Raw genomic sequence first — 14,876 nt, 5'->3', positions numbered from 1 at the left:
TGAACTGTCACCAAGCACAGTGCCACCAGAGACCACCCCTGCTGTCATCCAGCACAGTGTCACCAGAGACAACCCAAGCCGTCACCCAGCACAATGCCACCGGAGACCACCCGAGCTGTCACACAGCACAGTGCCACTGGAGACCACCCGAGCTGTCACACAGCACAGTGCCACCGGAGACCACCCGAGCTGTCACACAGCACAGTGCCACTGGAGACCACCCGAGCTGTCACACAGCACAGGGCCATCAGAGACCACCCGAGTTGTCACCCAGCACAATGCCACCGGAGACCACCCGAGTTGTCACCAAGCACAGTGCCACCGGAGACCATCCTAGTTGTCACCCAGCACAGTGCCACCGGAGACCACCCGAGCTGTCACCCAGCACAGTGCCACCGGAGACCACCCGAGCTGTCACACAGCACAGTGCCACCGGAGACCACCCGAGTTGTCACCCAGCACAGTGCCACCGGAGACCATCCGAGTTATCACCCAGCACAGTGACACCGGAGACCACCAAGGTTGTCACCCAGCACAGTGCCACCGGAGACCACCCAGGTTGTCACCCAGCACAGTGTCACCGGAGACAACCCGAGCTGTCACCCAGCACGGTGCAACTGGAGACCACCCGAGTTGTCACCCAGCACAGTGCCACCGGAGACCACCAAGGTTGTCACCCAGCACAGTGCCACCGGAGACCACCCAGGTTGTCACCCAGCACAGTGCCACCGGAGACCACCCGAGTTGTCACCCAGCACAGTGTCACCGGAGACAACCCGAGCTGTCACCCAGCACGGTGCAACTGGAGACCACCCGAGTTGTCACCCAGCACAGTGCCACCGGAGACCAACCGAGCTGTCACCCAGCACAGTGTCACCAGAGACAACCCGAGCTGTCACGCAGCACAGTGACACCGGAGACCACCCAAACTGTCACCCAGAACAGTGCCCCCGGAGACCACCTGAGCTGTGACCCAGCATAGTGCCAGGGAGAACACCCGAGTTGTCACCCAGCACAGTGACACCGGAGACTGCCCGTACCGTCACCTAAGCACCGACACCGGCCGGACCCAGTGTCCGGGACTGTCGCTAGGTAACCCAAAAGGCGGTTTCCTGGAGGAGCTGAGGCCGCAGTCTGACTTAGAAACTAGGCGGGGAATGGGCGGTACAGAGGCAGGCCGGGGAGGAGAGGAGGCAGCGCTGCCAGTATATAAGCGCCCACACGGCAGGGAATAGTGTAGTTTCTGCCACTGGCTCTGGGATTGTGGGTTTGCGGGCGCCCTTGGTATATGGCAGGATGTCCCGCTCGGAGGAGGTGCACCGGCTGACCGAGAATGTGTACAAGGTGAGCTCGCTGCTGTGTACAGAGTGATGGCCGGGCCCCCAGTGTGCTCTTACCTGCGGCTCTCCCTGAGGCTGATACACTGCTGGGTGAAGTGTACTCTAAGCACTGGGGAGCAGCTCGCACGTTTTTAGTGGTGCTCAGTCACCGGACATTTGTTGCGCTGACAGTCCTGGGTTATCTGTCACATTCGTGCGGTTATTCGGCACTTTACAGTCGGGAGATTGTTCGGGAGAATTGTACACTTGTTGTGGGGTGCTTTAGTCACTAGTGCTGTCCAGGGTCCAAGTGCTGATTACTCTTTGGAATGATCTATGCAGATGGGCAAGGTGACAGCACGGGACCACGAATCTGGCTCTGCCACCCTGGAGAATCTACCTTTTGTATGTTTCTTGGATTACTGTTTCTGACAGATTTATTTTAAGCTTGGATGTGAAATTTAATTTGCTCGTAAAGTTGAATGTATGCACAACACACAGGGCTCACATACAGACCATTACTGTAGATGTCTCTACACTACAGCTGGCAGCATTTGTGTTCACTTCACCTATCCCTCCTTATTATGCTTTTTATGTAAACATTGCTTTTTATTTATTTATTTTTGCTATTTTCAGTGTAATTTTTTTTAAGAACATTATGCAGCATGATTATAATCCGCAGTTCACAAGGTATTTCATAAAGTGCCTTTTGTTTTGCTCTCAGCAGTGACGTTTTAATGCAGTTCATCTACTAACACGCTTGTTTTCATTTGTTGAAAAAATTAGGTATAAATTATAAACATGGTTTGGCAATCTCAGTTAGGCTAACAGTAAATATACATATATTTTAGAATATATTGTGTTCTTGGCTTAATTGCAGCAGACCAACAAGATTATATCAAATTCCATTGTTTTGTGGTTGAAGTCTGTGTATAGTATTTGAGTATAGCAGTTATGTTTCATTAGCAATCTGTACAAGTGGAAAATATTCTGGTTTCAATTATACAGCAAGCCCTTGTCACAGAAGGGTAATGTTGAGATTTGTGTTTAATTGCAGAGAGCATTAAGGGGAGGTACCTGTTGCTCTGTTACTCACAGGCCCAGCTGATCCTTCAAAAGACAAGGCTGTTAATGCATGTTGATAGAATGTAAATCGTGATATGTATACTTTTTATACTCTAGTTAAAAATATACACTTAAAAGAACTGCATCCAGTTAATCACACTTCTTTCCATTGAAAGAGACTTCTCGTTCGTGAACAGAATTTAATAGATCTGCATTTATTAAATGCAAGTAATCTGGCTGTAGTGTCTTTAACAGACATTTTGTCTCTGTGATCTTGTGCTGTGAACATAGATGGTGGTTCCTTCCTGTGTTGTGTAAGTTAAGGATGTGTATTTAACAAAGATCTGCATTATATGTAACCTGTATGGCATTATAAAATATAAATCCACTAGCCTAAGATATTAGAAGTAAATGAAGATGGCTTCTAATGTCTGGAATATCTTATAGTTGGAGGAGTAATATTCCTATAGTGCATCCAGTTAATCACACTTCTTTCCATTGAAAGAGACTTCTCGTTCGTGAACAGAATTTAATAGATCTGCATTTATTAAATGCAAGTAATCTGGCTGTAGTGTCTTTAACAGACATTTTGTCTCTGTGATCTTGTGCTGTGAACATAGATGGTGGTTCCTTCCTGTGTTGTGTAAGTTAAGGATGTGTATTTAACAAAGATCTGCATTATATGTAACCTGTATGGCATTATAAAATATAAATCCACTAGCCTAAGATATTAGAAGTAAATGAAGATGGCTTCTAATGTCTGGAATATCTTATAGTTGGAGGAGTAATATTCCTATAGTGCACAATGTCCCCTAATGACGACATTAGAGCTTGCTGATTATAAGCAATGATGGCAGAACAAAACAAATCTAATGTGTTATGGCTGAAACAGAACTCCATAGTTTGAGGATGTTTTACTGGAGCATCAGTGGTCAAGAGACTGAACTTGCTGATATTCCAAACAAAAGTCAGGGCAAGTTGGTGTGAGCAATACTGGGTGGATTTTCTGGCATGTATTATCCCCCCCCCCCCCCAAATTAATTAATTAGACTTCAATTACTAGTAATATATAACTTCAAAGGTCTTCGTACTGTGTATTTTGTGTATTCCTAATCGGCAACCTGCTCGTTCTCAAGCAATCTTTGCTGTGTACAATAAAGGCTTGTTTGTCTTGTGACCTACTTAGTCTGTTTATCTTGGCTCTTGCAATATATTATTGTAACCTTTATACACAACGAAACACCTTAGAACTCCTTTTCAATCTGAAAATTTGGTACTGATAGGAAGCACAATGCTGACACAAACTTGGGGCTCTGAAAGACCTTTTTGGTATTTAAAGTTTTCTTGCCTATAGTTTAGCTTTTCAAGAACACTTTTTTAAATTGAGCAGGACTGTAACATTGTTGGTATCCTAGGAAGTAGTGAACTGGACATGCACTAAGTAACTCTGTCTGCATCTACCAGGCTTTGTTTAACCTTGACTCTTAAAATAAGTGGATTGTTGTAAGACTAAAGAGTAGTCCAGATTACCATTTCTAGCCTGCTGTGGGCTCTCTGCACAAAGATCTCTGCAGAATATGATGAAAAGGCAAAGCACCAACTTTGTATAGCCAGTTCAAGCATGACAAATGCACACAGATCCAAACCTAGGTGATAAACTTAAGTAGTGAATACAAAGATGTTTTATGTGCGGTAATTTTCATATCTTGGTGTACACATCACCTAGACAGTGGAAGCAGCCATTTTAAGCATTAGAATGCATTCTGTTAACTTGTTAGCAGCATCACTCCACAAACGAGAGACTGAATATGGGTTTAGCCCACAAAATGTCATTTTCTGCAGGCGATGGGTGCACTGTCTTATTTCCCCCCCATTTTCTAACCACTCCATGTATTACTGCAAGCATGAGAGGCCTGCTAATGAGTTCATATAGACTCATCGATAAGGAGCGTGCAGTAGCATTTAATGCCTATGGCAAAAACCCTCCAGAAAAAAATAGCCCATTATAACCTGGAATGTTGGGCAGATATAAAAATCTAAACCGAGGGCTTGTTATAGATGAAAGTGTTGTTGGTGTGTTTGGTTTTTCGTTTCTTGATTTTCTAACAGAACCATTGTATATAGAATACTGATAGGCACAGGGCCTATTTTGGGTCTGTTAGTACTCTGTTCAGAGTATTAAACAAAACACTTTTAAAACTGACACTTTGCACCTGTGTATGTGAGCTCCAACCTGTTATTTAATTCTAATTTATTTTAAGTTTTTGTTTTTACAGCTTCTATTTGAAAATATTTATTTTGGGTTGCCTTTGTTTTATGGACTAAGCTACAAACAGCCTACAAAAGAGAAAATGTCATGGGTGGTGTGGCTCTGGATGTAGAATTATGGCAGAACTTGGTCATTGCAGAGTCTACTCACACACTGTTCAGGGGGCATGGCTGACTTCACGTGTAATGCAGGCGAAATGAGAGAGCCAATTAATGTATCAGTTCAGCAATTTGGATTATCTGTCTGTGTGGGAACGTGCTGTCACTTTTGGGTAGGAGGTGAATGATGCGTGGGTCTGCATTTTCTCTCTGTATTTCTGTTTCAATTCTCCAGTTGATCTCCTCTCTAAAGGGTGGGGGTACCAACGTCTCTGCATTGTATCTGCAGGCAACTGTAACCCACTCTGTGCTAGAGGAGGAGAGCTTTGCATTAGCAAAGCATTTAACTGAGCACTTGTTTGCCACCCCCTTACAAAACAAATGTGCTTCAGACATTCTAACATGCAAGTGTTTCAAAAGAGCTTGTATGATCACTCAAACGTTTATTCTAATGAACCTAAAACAAGCAGATTCTTCCATTTTGGAAAATGCAAACTCCTTTTTCCTTTGCGATAATTGCTAGTGGAATAGAACAGAGCACCTCACACTATTGTACCCTTCGTCTCCTGCATTGTGAATCATGTGCACCCACCATATTCTATCTGCTCAGTGCATGTAATGGTTTGGTTAGCAAGCAGGTTACAGTGTGGCCCTGCAGAAAAGTAATAATTTTAAATATCTGCTTGTTTCTTGTCTCGCCTCTAAATGTGGTGTATATGAAGTCCTCAGTACTTCTGTTCACTCCATACCAGGGATTATATGCTTTCATGTATTCATCTATGTAAATTACAGCACAGACCTTTCTATCTGGCTTATGACATTTTAACACATTAATAGCCTTTTGTACTGGAAAATCTAATGGTGCAAGCAAATCTTAAATACACATTGATGGATCTGAATCCACAAGTATCTCAGATTTGAGTATCATTTGTTAGCGCGTCACAACTAACTTATTATTGCTCGATTGTATGAGTTTTATATCTTAATCAGAACTGTTCCTTCCCTAAGTGTTGTTCCTTGTATTGCTTGTTTCCTTCCACACTCTCCCCTTAATATTTATTCTGCGTTTTACCTTCATTCCTCAATTTCCCCCTTTATATAAATACTGTATATTTAATAAACTCTTATGATGCAAGTAAACCGCACAATTCCCCCCCTCAGTTTGTGAAAATACATGCTCTTCTTGTTATAGATGTCTTTTGTATCTCAATATAAAAATAATTAAATCATCTAACATTAACAAATGCTTGATTCAGTTCACTGAAAGTTATGGTTTTGTATGGCCATTGTGGACCCAAAAATCTCTCTAAGGCCTTGCTGTTAGATCTTCCTGGGCATGAGCACTGTTGGATCTAGAGATCCATGCTATCCCAGTTTGAACCTATTATGATTCATTCTCAACTTAATACATTGGGTGTGCAAGTATATGGTCCCGAACCATTTTGAAATGGTTTATTTAAACATGACATGTTGGGAGCTAACTCTAATATGATTGACTTGCAAAATATGGAAGCTGCTGGAAAGTAAGGGCTAGTGTATCTAGAAAATTATTTCAAAGGATAGAGGCTTCTTAACACTGAGTGACATATTATCCCTCATTCAATGTTGTCTTTATCACACCAGGGGGTAAATGTATCAATATGCGGGTTCTTCAACACCCGCGTGTTCAGCCTCTTCCGCGATTAAATTTCAAGCGGCGCTGCATTGTAAAGGGAAGTTAACCCTTTACAATGCAGCGCCGCTTGAAATTTAATCGCGGAAGAGGCTGAACACACGGGTGTTGAAGAACCCGCATATTGATACATTTACCCCCAGGATAGAATGCTAATAACATGGGAGGAACAGCAGCCGACACTTACATACCAGTGAATATTTGTGATGGGCAGTGGGCTGGTTGTGTATATATTTGTGTTCCCTGCTAATTTATTTAAAGCCTGAGGATTTCAGATGTGGCTTTACTTATCTCTAATGTGAGATTCTAATTATGTAGGTAATTAATCTGGATAGTTGTGTGGGGGTTTTGTTTATTTTTGGCTTATAAAACTTTTTTCTGGGCAGTGTAATTTACCCATCATATGCTGAAGAATGCATAATATCATAGAAAGCACCATTATATTGCATTGCGCTGGACATCATTGAGATGCAAACAATTGGCATTCAAACATACAAAGCTGAATGTAAAGATGGTGGTCTTGCCCGAACTTGAAGAGGGTAGGTTATATATGTATCTGAATAACAACTGTTCGTGGGAAATACATGTTCATGGACACGGGCTCTGTACCAGTTCTTGGCAATAGGCAGTTTATAATTTCAGGTGTGGTTCTAATTCGTGGCTCTGTGCAGTTGGTGAAATTGATTCTTAATAATAACAGTTTAATAGTAGCTTTTCGCAGACATATTGGTAATCTTATCCACCAATATATAAAAATTAGACTGACAGTACCTAGGTCTGCTGTCACTTTATGAACTTTTGTGGTGGAATCTGATTGCTTAATTGGGACCAGAAGTAAAGACCCTACCAGGTTACTGCATTATTTGATGTCTTCATTCTGTGTTCTCAGTCACCTTATGCTTCTTCTGTATGTTGGTATGGGGGCTGCAAATCAGTCTTAAAGGAGGTTTTGCTCTGGATCCTTGCAGATTAATCAGCTCATTAAGCAGTAGGTCAAGCCCCTCAGTAATATGTTCTCAGTAACGGCAAAATGTCATATAGTCCTTCTCCGCACTCCAGCAATTACCGGTCAGCTGCCTGATGGTGTATAATGCTTTATTGTGGCTGGTTCAATCAGCATGAGTAAGACCTTCAGGTTACAAAACGTCCATTATAGCAACTTCATTACACTCTTGTGTTACCAGTTTGACCTCCATTTCAGAGCTACAAAGTGGTTAAATAAGAATTGATAAAATTCTTATGTTAATAATTTATTAGGGGTACTATTTTAGTTTTTCAGTATTATCTCAATAGAACTAGTTTTCTTCCAGTGGAACAGTAATGTAAATGAAGACTATATAGGAATCTTCTATTCTTGCATGTGAGTGATACATGTGTATTATGATTTGTCACTCAACTGATGAAATGATTTGCACCCTTTATTTTTCCCTCCAAAGGGGCTTCCTTAAGCGGTTGTGAAGAGGGTATCCACTTTCAGACATTTGCTTTCATTAAGATAATGGGAGTCTAGATAACACTTCATCAGTTTGTAGAATATACTCCTTATCTTGAGTGCCCATTCAAGCACACATTCGGTCATGCCCCACCCCTTCTCCCTATGTCTGGGATCAGTCTTCATGTAAAGAAGCCTCTTGATGGGGTACAGCACAGACTTGGCACAATGCTTAAGTAACAATGCAACTCTGTCAGCAGGTGTTGCATATAGTGCCTGCTTATGTCTATAAGTTTCCTATATCAAGTTTAATGCGAACTTAAGTGAACAGCTATTATATAGTATTCCAGCAACACTCGGAAAATTGTATTTAAGAATAAAATTGTTAGGGGACTTATAATATAGATGACAACACAAATTTGGTTGGCCAGTTATTAGTCTGTTTGCCAACCATTGCAATTGAATGTGCATTTTCTATTTCTCCGCAAAATATATTTACAGACAGAGGGAAAACTTGGTAACTGCATCAGTGATTAAGCTGGTTTTGAAGAGTTTACTATGTGAAAACTACTTAATAGCTTGTTCACATGGCCAAATGCCTGAATAGCCAAATATTCTCAATTTGAGAGGTCCAAAGAGCAAGTGCAGGGGTGTGACGACGCAAATCACTTTATTGCAGTGTGAGCTGGGGCTATAAAATGTGGAATTGGTACCTGCCCGGCAAGGCATGATGACCCTAATCACGTGAAGCCCCCAACTTCTTTACAGGAGAGGTGGGATCCGAAAGGGTGTTCTAATTTCCCAGGAGAATGCCCCAAAATTGTGAGTCTCCTGAATTTTCCGCAAGAGTAGACATGTAAGTTAATATTTTCATAGTACACCACAATGGTGACATGTAACAGTTAAAGTCTACACTTGGTTCTTGCAAGATATAACCAGCCTGGGGTTTTGGTACCACGAAGATTTGATGGCTATTTCAGTCTCCTTTGCTTCAGACTTCAGGAAGTCGTATTTAGCAGGGCTCCCAGAGTGTGTTAAGCAGAGACTTGGAGCTACATCAGAGCCACATCTAAAACATTTAGAACCCTGGGCAAGAGACAACAATGACTCCTTTCTGCGTTTTTGGTAAAGATGATAGAAGGCACATGTGGCACAACCCTGGTAAAGTCATGGCTCTACAATTTGGACATAATCTGTTTTTATTTATTTTATTTATTACCCACAGCCAAATCAACTTAAAACAGCTTGTAAAATGCAGGTGTTGTACAGATCGTTTAGCAATTGTGACCAGGTAAGTACGTTGTCACACAAATAAAGACAAGATTGGAGCATTTTATAAAGTAATTCAGATCTGCTGGAATTTAATGTACACTAAACTGAACAGACAGGTGTGGCCTTTCCTGTTGCTGCTTTGACTGGAATGTTTGGGAAAAGAGTTCCTAGAAAGACGTACAATGAGTGAACACTCTAGTCCTCCTTACCAACCCCCCCCGAACCAGCCCTGACATTAAATTAATAGCCTCTATGTTTTAATAAATGCAATTATTTCCCCATAATCAACTCTTAAATTAAATATAATCGTGTTCACACTTAAAAAAGACCTTTACGTCTCTCCAGCCCCATCATTAAATCAGTGGCATCTGCTTTTAATTGGTTCTTTTGTCTCCAAACCAACATACATTACCCTCAAAATGGCATTCATATTTAATAAATAGGGCTCCTCACTCAGCCTTTCACTAAATGAACACACACATACACACTCAGCCATATATTCACCAGCATTAAACAGGCCTATCACTCAAGCCTAAATTAATAGGCTACACCATTGTATAGCACACAGCACAAAATAAAAGCCCCCTACAGTCACCCAAGAAATAAATAGCCCCTGCATTACCCCACAAATTTAATTTCGCTCCCATCTAAATTGATGGACTCCTTCCCACATTATATTAAGAGAGCCCAATACTTTATCATCCTGAGGTGCTCAGTGTAGGACTCTCCTGTCTGCCCACTTGCTGGTCTAGTGCATGCATTAGACGAGACCTGTGTACAGCTGCCTGTGGCCTCATAGGTGGAGAGAGGAGGTAGCCAATGGGGAAGAGAGGAGACAGCGAACAATGAAGAAGGAGGGGCAGCCTTTGTGGGGATAAAGCAGTTGGCAAGGAAGAGGGATTAGACTACTCGGCTCCATGTGTTGGGGAGCTGGAGGCAGGCCTCTCACTGCTGCCAGCCTGCCTTACAATAAGTAGAATGAGGTATAGTGGCTGATCTGAGTCGGCCACTAAGGCTTCATAATCCAGTGCTGGACCTTGTAATAGAGGGCTAGCATCTCTTTATTATAATAAGAGAATCCTGATCCCCACAATAGGACCACCCTGACTTTGCACACTGGGCTACACCTGTCGCACTGCCTTGGTTATGACGCTGCGCTATACTACGCCCAAATGTTAAAGGCCTCCAATTTTAGGCACTGTAGAAACCACACACACACACACACACACACACACACACACACACTCAGTACGGATGTGCTCTTTACTGGTTGGCATGAATCATAAACAGTAGGAGACTGGTATTGTGGCATAACAAGATGTAGAAGTCCTGTTCCTTGACATAATCTAATGTTTGACATTGCATTTGTCTTTGCTTTCCACCTGAGTGGAAACTATTGTTCTGTTTCCCATAGTCTGCAAAAACTGAGTGTAATATCCTTCAATGGGTTACTGAAAGGAAGTTCACTTTCACCCCCATATTTGCTTTATTTCTACTTCTGAAACTCTTATTTAAACAAGAAAAACCTAGTAATAAGGGAAGGGGTAGTGTGAGACCTCAGGCTACTATTTTTTTGGAGACTGGATACATGGCAGCTGAATTTTATTTTCCCTCAAGTAGGTTTGTTAAAAATGTATCTACAAAATGAGCAGCATAATCATGAACAACTCTTATTATTGATTTGCAATCAATGTTCTCAGCTAAGTTATGTGAATAATAAAGAATACTTTAGATATATTTCACCATGGCGGTTACCTGTATAGACAAGACAATCTCTAATTACCTACCCAAGTCCTGATTTCAGGGGACACTGCTACCAGTTGGAGTCTTCTGACCCAACTACTGAGGTTTGGAGGTATGTACCTGCTCACCATGGTAGTTTGTGCTTCTTCCACCAAGTACTGATCTGAGACCAATGTCCTTCGAGGCGAGTGACTTGACACGGCAATTGTATAATTGAGACCCCCAGTTTTGGCAAATTCACTAGAAATACAATAGCTACTGACTGTGGACAAACCACAAAGGGTATATGTGACTCTGTTGGTGGCCAGGAAAGAATCAAATCTGATACAGGCAAAGCAAAGTTAGCAATTTGCTGACAGACAACTTTAAATATGATTGCTATGTAAGCTCCTATGCTAGCAGCAATCAAAGTAAATGTTCAGTTAGTCACTTTAAAAAATGTGAGACCGGCTGTGAGTCTGAAGGTTACACCAAAATGTCAGCTTTTCAGCATCATCTGACTGTTTTGTTTTGTTTTTTCAAAGATTGGCTGTATGACAGAACTTGTATTTTTGCAAAAGTTGATGTGTCACATTCCATTTCATCTACTATGTAAGGTTGCAAGCTGCTATAAGCCATGTCAGACAGCAAGTAGTTGGTGTCAGGGGGACTGACTGGAAGCCAGCAAAGGATAGGTTCAATCCTAACAAAAATATGCACTCTACTAGTAGCCATATATTAAATTTGCTTGTATTTTAATTTTAAGTGACTGACAGATCTCTGTGCGAGGCAGGTGGAAATTTGAAGCCTCAGACCCTCACAGTGCTAAAATGCTTATCCCTTCTAAATAAAGCATCCATGTAGCATTTGCATTAATATGTGCACGGACTTGAAATGGATTGTAGGTAATTTGCATTTAAATGTATGAAATGACATGACTCAAGGTTGTAAAAGAAATAAAAAAAAAGTTAAGGGAGTTATTTATTTTTTATTTATTTCTTGGCTCCTGCTTGAATAGGAAATATCACTTTTTTTGTATTCGTGGTTTGCGTGCTGAGTATGAGTGGATATGACAAGTATTCTCTATCATATCTTATAATTTAGTAAATTTGCTTCCAACAATTCAGCAACCTTCCTGACCCTTCTGGTTTCGCCAGGTCAAACTGGTTGACTTCAACTGAGACGGTGTCCCAGTTGTAGGTGTGTGTAATAGCTGCCACAATTGTGTTCCTTTACAAGCACCTGCAATCGCTCATGAATATTTGGCTGCTGCAGAACCTGTGTGCTGGTTGCTCTGGCTGAATTCTTCCTGACCACTTACTGCTCTGCCAGCTAGCCTAAACCATAGTAACTCGTGAACTCTGGGCAGCTGGGGCAATGGATTAAAGTGAAAGCCTTAATATTGTGGGCCATAGGAACACAGCAGTGAAGAGACCGACCTCCTTGCAGGATATATTGCATTTATTGACACCATTAGCTCTTAACAGTCGGTTCAAATGCATACATATAGCCCATGTATACTGTACATTCTTATGGTATATTATCCCCTACCTCTAAAAAAAATAAAAATAATATTTTTTATATATTTTAGATCTTACAGTGGCCTAGTGGTTAGCACTTCTGCCTCACAGCACTAGGGTCATGAGTTCAATTCCCGACCATGGCCTTATCTGTGTGGAGTTTGTATGTTCTCCCTGTGTTTGCATGGGTTTCTGCCGGGTACTCTGGATTCCTCCCAAAACTCCAAAAACATACTGGTAGGTTAATTAGCTGCTATCAAAATTGACCCTAGACTCTCCCTGTCTGTCTCCCTCTCTGTTTGTCTTTGTCTGTGTGTGAGCGTGTGCCTATATTAGGGAATTTAGACTGTAAGCTCCAATGGTGCAGGGACTGATATGAGTGAATTCTCTGTACAGCGCTGCGGAATTAGTGGCGCTATATAAATGATCTTTTGGTATAATGCACCTTGGTGACACTTTGGGGCCAATTCAATTTGGCCGCTTTATTACGGTAAAAGTGCGCAGTATTTTAATGCTTTTTGCTTGCATATTAACGGTAATACAATCTGCGCCGTGTTATTCTTAGACTAACGTGGCTGAACTGAATCTGCCCTTTTGAATTTAAGTAAGGAGCAGCATAACTCGGGGGTTTCCCAAATCCAGTCCTCGGGGAGCCCTAACAGTGCTTGATTTCCATATCTCCTTGCTGAAGCACAAGTATATTTACTCACTAACACATTTTAAAAGATGCACAGATGGTACACATTTCACTTGGGATGCACTGTTGGGGGTTTCCTGAAGATTAGATTTGGGGAAACCCTAATCTATCTAATAGAAGATGAAACTAGGGATGTGCACCGGCGACTTTTGGTGTCGTGTTTTGTGTTCGGATTTGTTTCGCAAAACACCTGCCGAAAGGTTTTGGTTCGGATTTTTTTTTGATAAAAAGTTCAAAAATCAAGTTTTTGGGCTTATTTTCACTCCTACGCTATTAACCTCAATAACAAGCATTTCCACTAATTTACAGTGTATTCTGAACACCTCACAATATAGTTATTAGTCCAAAACGTTGCAACGAGGTATCTTTCTGGACTGCGTAGTGGAGTGGTCACCACAATATAAATTAAAAACCCTGAACTTGTATGATTCGCACCGAATAATGTACCTGGACTGCGTAGAGGAGTGGTCTGGTCACCACAATATAATTAATAAAAAACCCTCCACGGCTCTGAATTTCCCCCAAAAAAATTCTGGACTGCGTAGTGGGGTGGCCCCGGTACTAACTTTGATACCGGGGCCACAATACCTCCAAGTGTAGTGTTTATAACATATTAACACTACACTAATTCTAGCACGTCAAACCCTCTTGTTTAAAATAATGACAGGGCATTTAACTTTTGATTACATTTTTTGAATTTGTTGACATTTTCTAATTTTCATTTACTTTTTGAACATGGCAAACGACTGTTGAATGGTCACATAATGCCAAAAAAATAGTTGCAAGATGGAATTGTCCTTGGGCCCTCCCACCCACCCTTATGATGTTGAAATAGGACATGCACACTTTAACAAACCAATCATTTCAGCGACAGGGCCTACCAAACAACTGTGGCTGAAATGATTGGTTTGTTTGGGCCCCCACACCAAAATAACAATTCATCTCTCCCTGTACAAACTAAACAGGCTCTACTGAGGAAAGATGTCGTCCTCATCCTCAACCTCTGATTCCTCTCCCCCCTACAGTGTGTACTTCCTCCTCCTCACACATTATAAATTCGTCCCCGCTGGACTACACAACCACAGGTCCCTCTATACTATCTGGAGGGCAGTGCTGTACTTCATTGAGGAATTGATTATTCATTTTTATAAACATCATTTTTTTCAACGTTGTGAGGAAGCAACCTCCTTCGCTGCTCACTGACCAGGTTCCCCGCTGCTCTAAAAACTCTTTCCGAGTACACACTGGAGGGGGGACAACTCAGTTAAAAAATAGAGCCAGTTTGTACAGGGGCTTCCAAACTGCCTTTTGGAGTTCTACCACGTCACTACCTCTAGTTAATTTAGATTGCAAGGCTTGTAAATATAAATACTTTGAAGATAAAAAAAAAAGCAGGCTGCACAGACTGTGGAGCTAGAAAGTGAAATTAAATGGACCACGTTACTTTGGTGGCTATCTATGCCCCCCCCTCCCCCGCCCTACACTTGTAGTTGAATATAAATAAAGCAGCCTGCATAGACTGTAGAACTAGAAATTCAAATATACAAAGAAATGGACAAAGGCAGTTTGGTATCTGTCTGCATCATAATCATCAATATCCTCCTCCCGGTGTACAACATTCACACCTTCATTAGCCAAATCTGTAACTGGACTGTGGGTGATCCTTCCAGCATATGCAGAGGGCATGCTGCAAATGCTGGATGGAGTCACCTCTTCCCGTACAGTGATGGGAAGGTCAGGGTTCACAACCAACCACACCCTTGGCCTCGCCTTGGGGATTTGTGATGTCATCTGTTTAGAAGGCAGAGTT

At 41.8% G+C, this 14,876-nt stretch overlaps 1 protein-coding gene across 9 annotated transcripts in view; it reads left to right on the top strand.

Annotated features, from left to right (window-relative positions):
* The first annotated feature begins 1,227 nt into the window (after nt 1-1,227).
* Nucleotides 1,228-14,876, top strand: part of BAIAP2 (BAR/IMD domain containing adaptor protein 2) — a 131,428-nt gene continuing 117,779 nt past the window's right edge. For 6 of the 9 annotated variants that reach the window (XM_075216906.1, XM_075216911.1, XM_075216908.1 and 3 more), the window contains exon 1: nt 1,229-1,344. In XM_075216906.1, the coding sequence (XP_075073007.1) occupies nt 1,297-1,344 (48 nt within the window). In that variant the 5' untranslated portion in view covers nt 1,229-1,296. Of the gene's footprint in view, nt 1,345-14,876 lie in introns of all 9 variants that reach the window. The other 3 variants (XM_075216905.1, XM_075216904.1, XM_075216903.1) reach the window with 1 other exon arrangement.

The sequence above is a fragment of the Mixophyes fleayi genome, chromosome 6 (assembly GCF_038048845.1).
Source record: "Mixophyes fleayi isolate aMixFle1 chromosome 6, aMixFle1.hap1, whole genome shotgun sequence".
In the NCBI taxonomy this organism is placed as follows: Eukaryota; Metazoa; Chordata; class Amphibia; order Anura; family Limnodynastidae; genus Mixophyes; species Mixophyes fleayi.
This window is presented reverse-complemented; position numbering and strand designations above follow the sequence as displayed.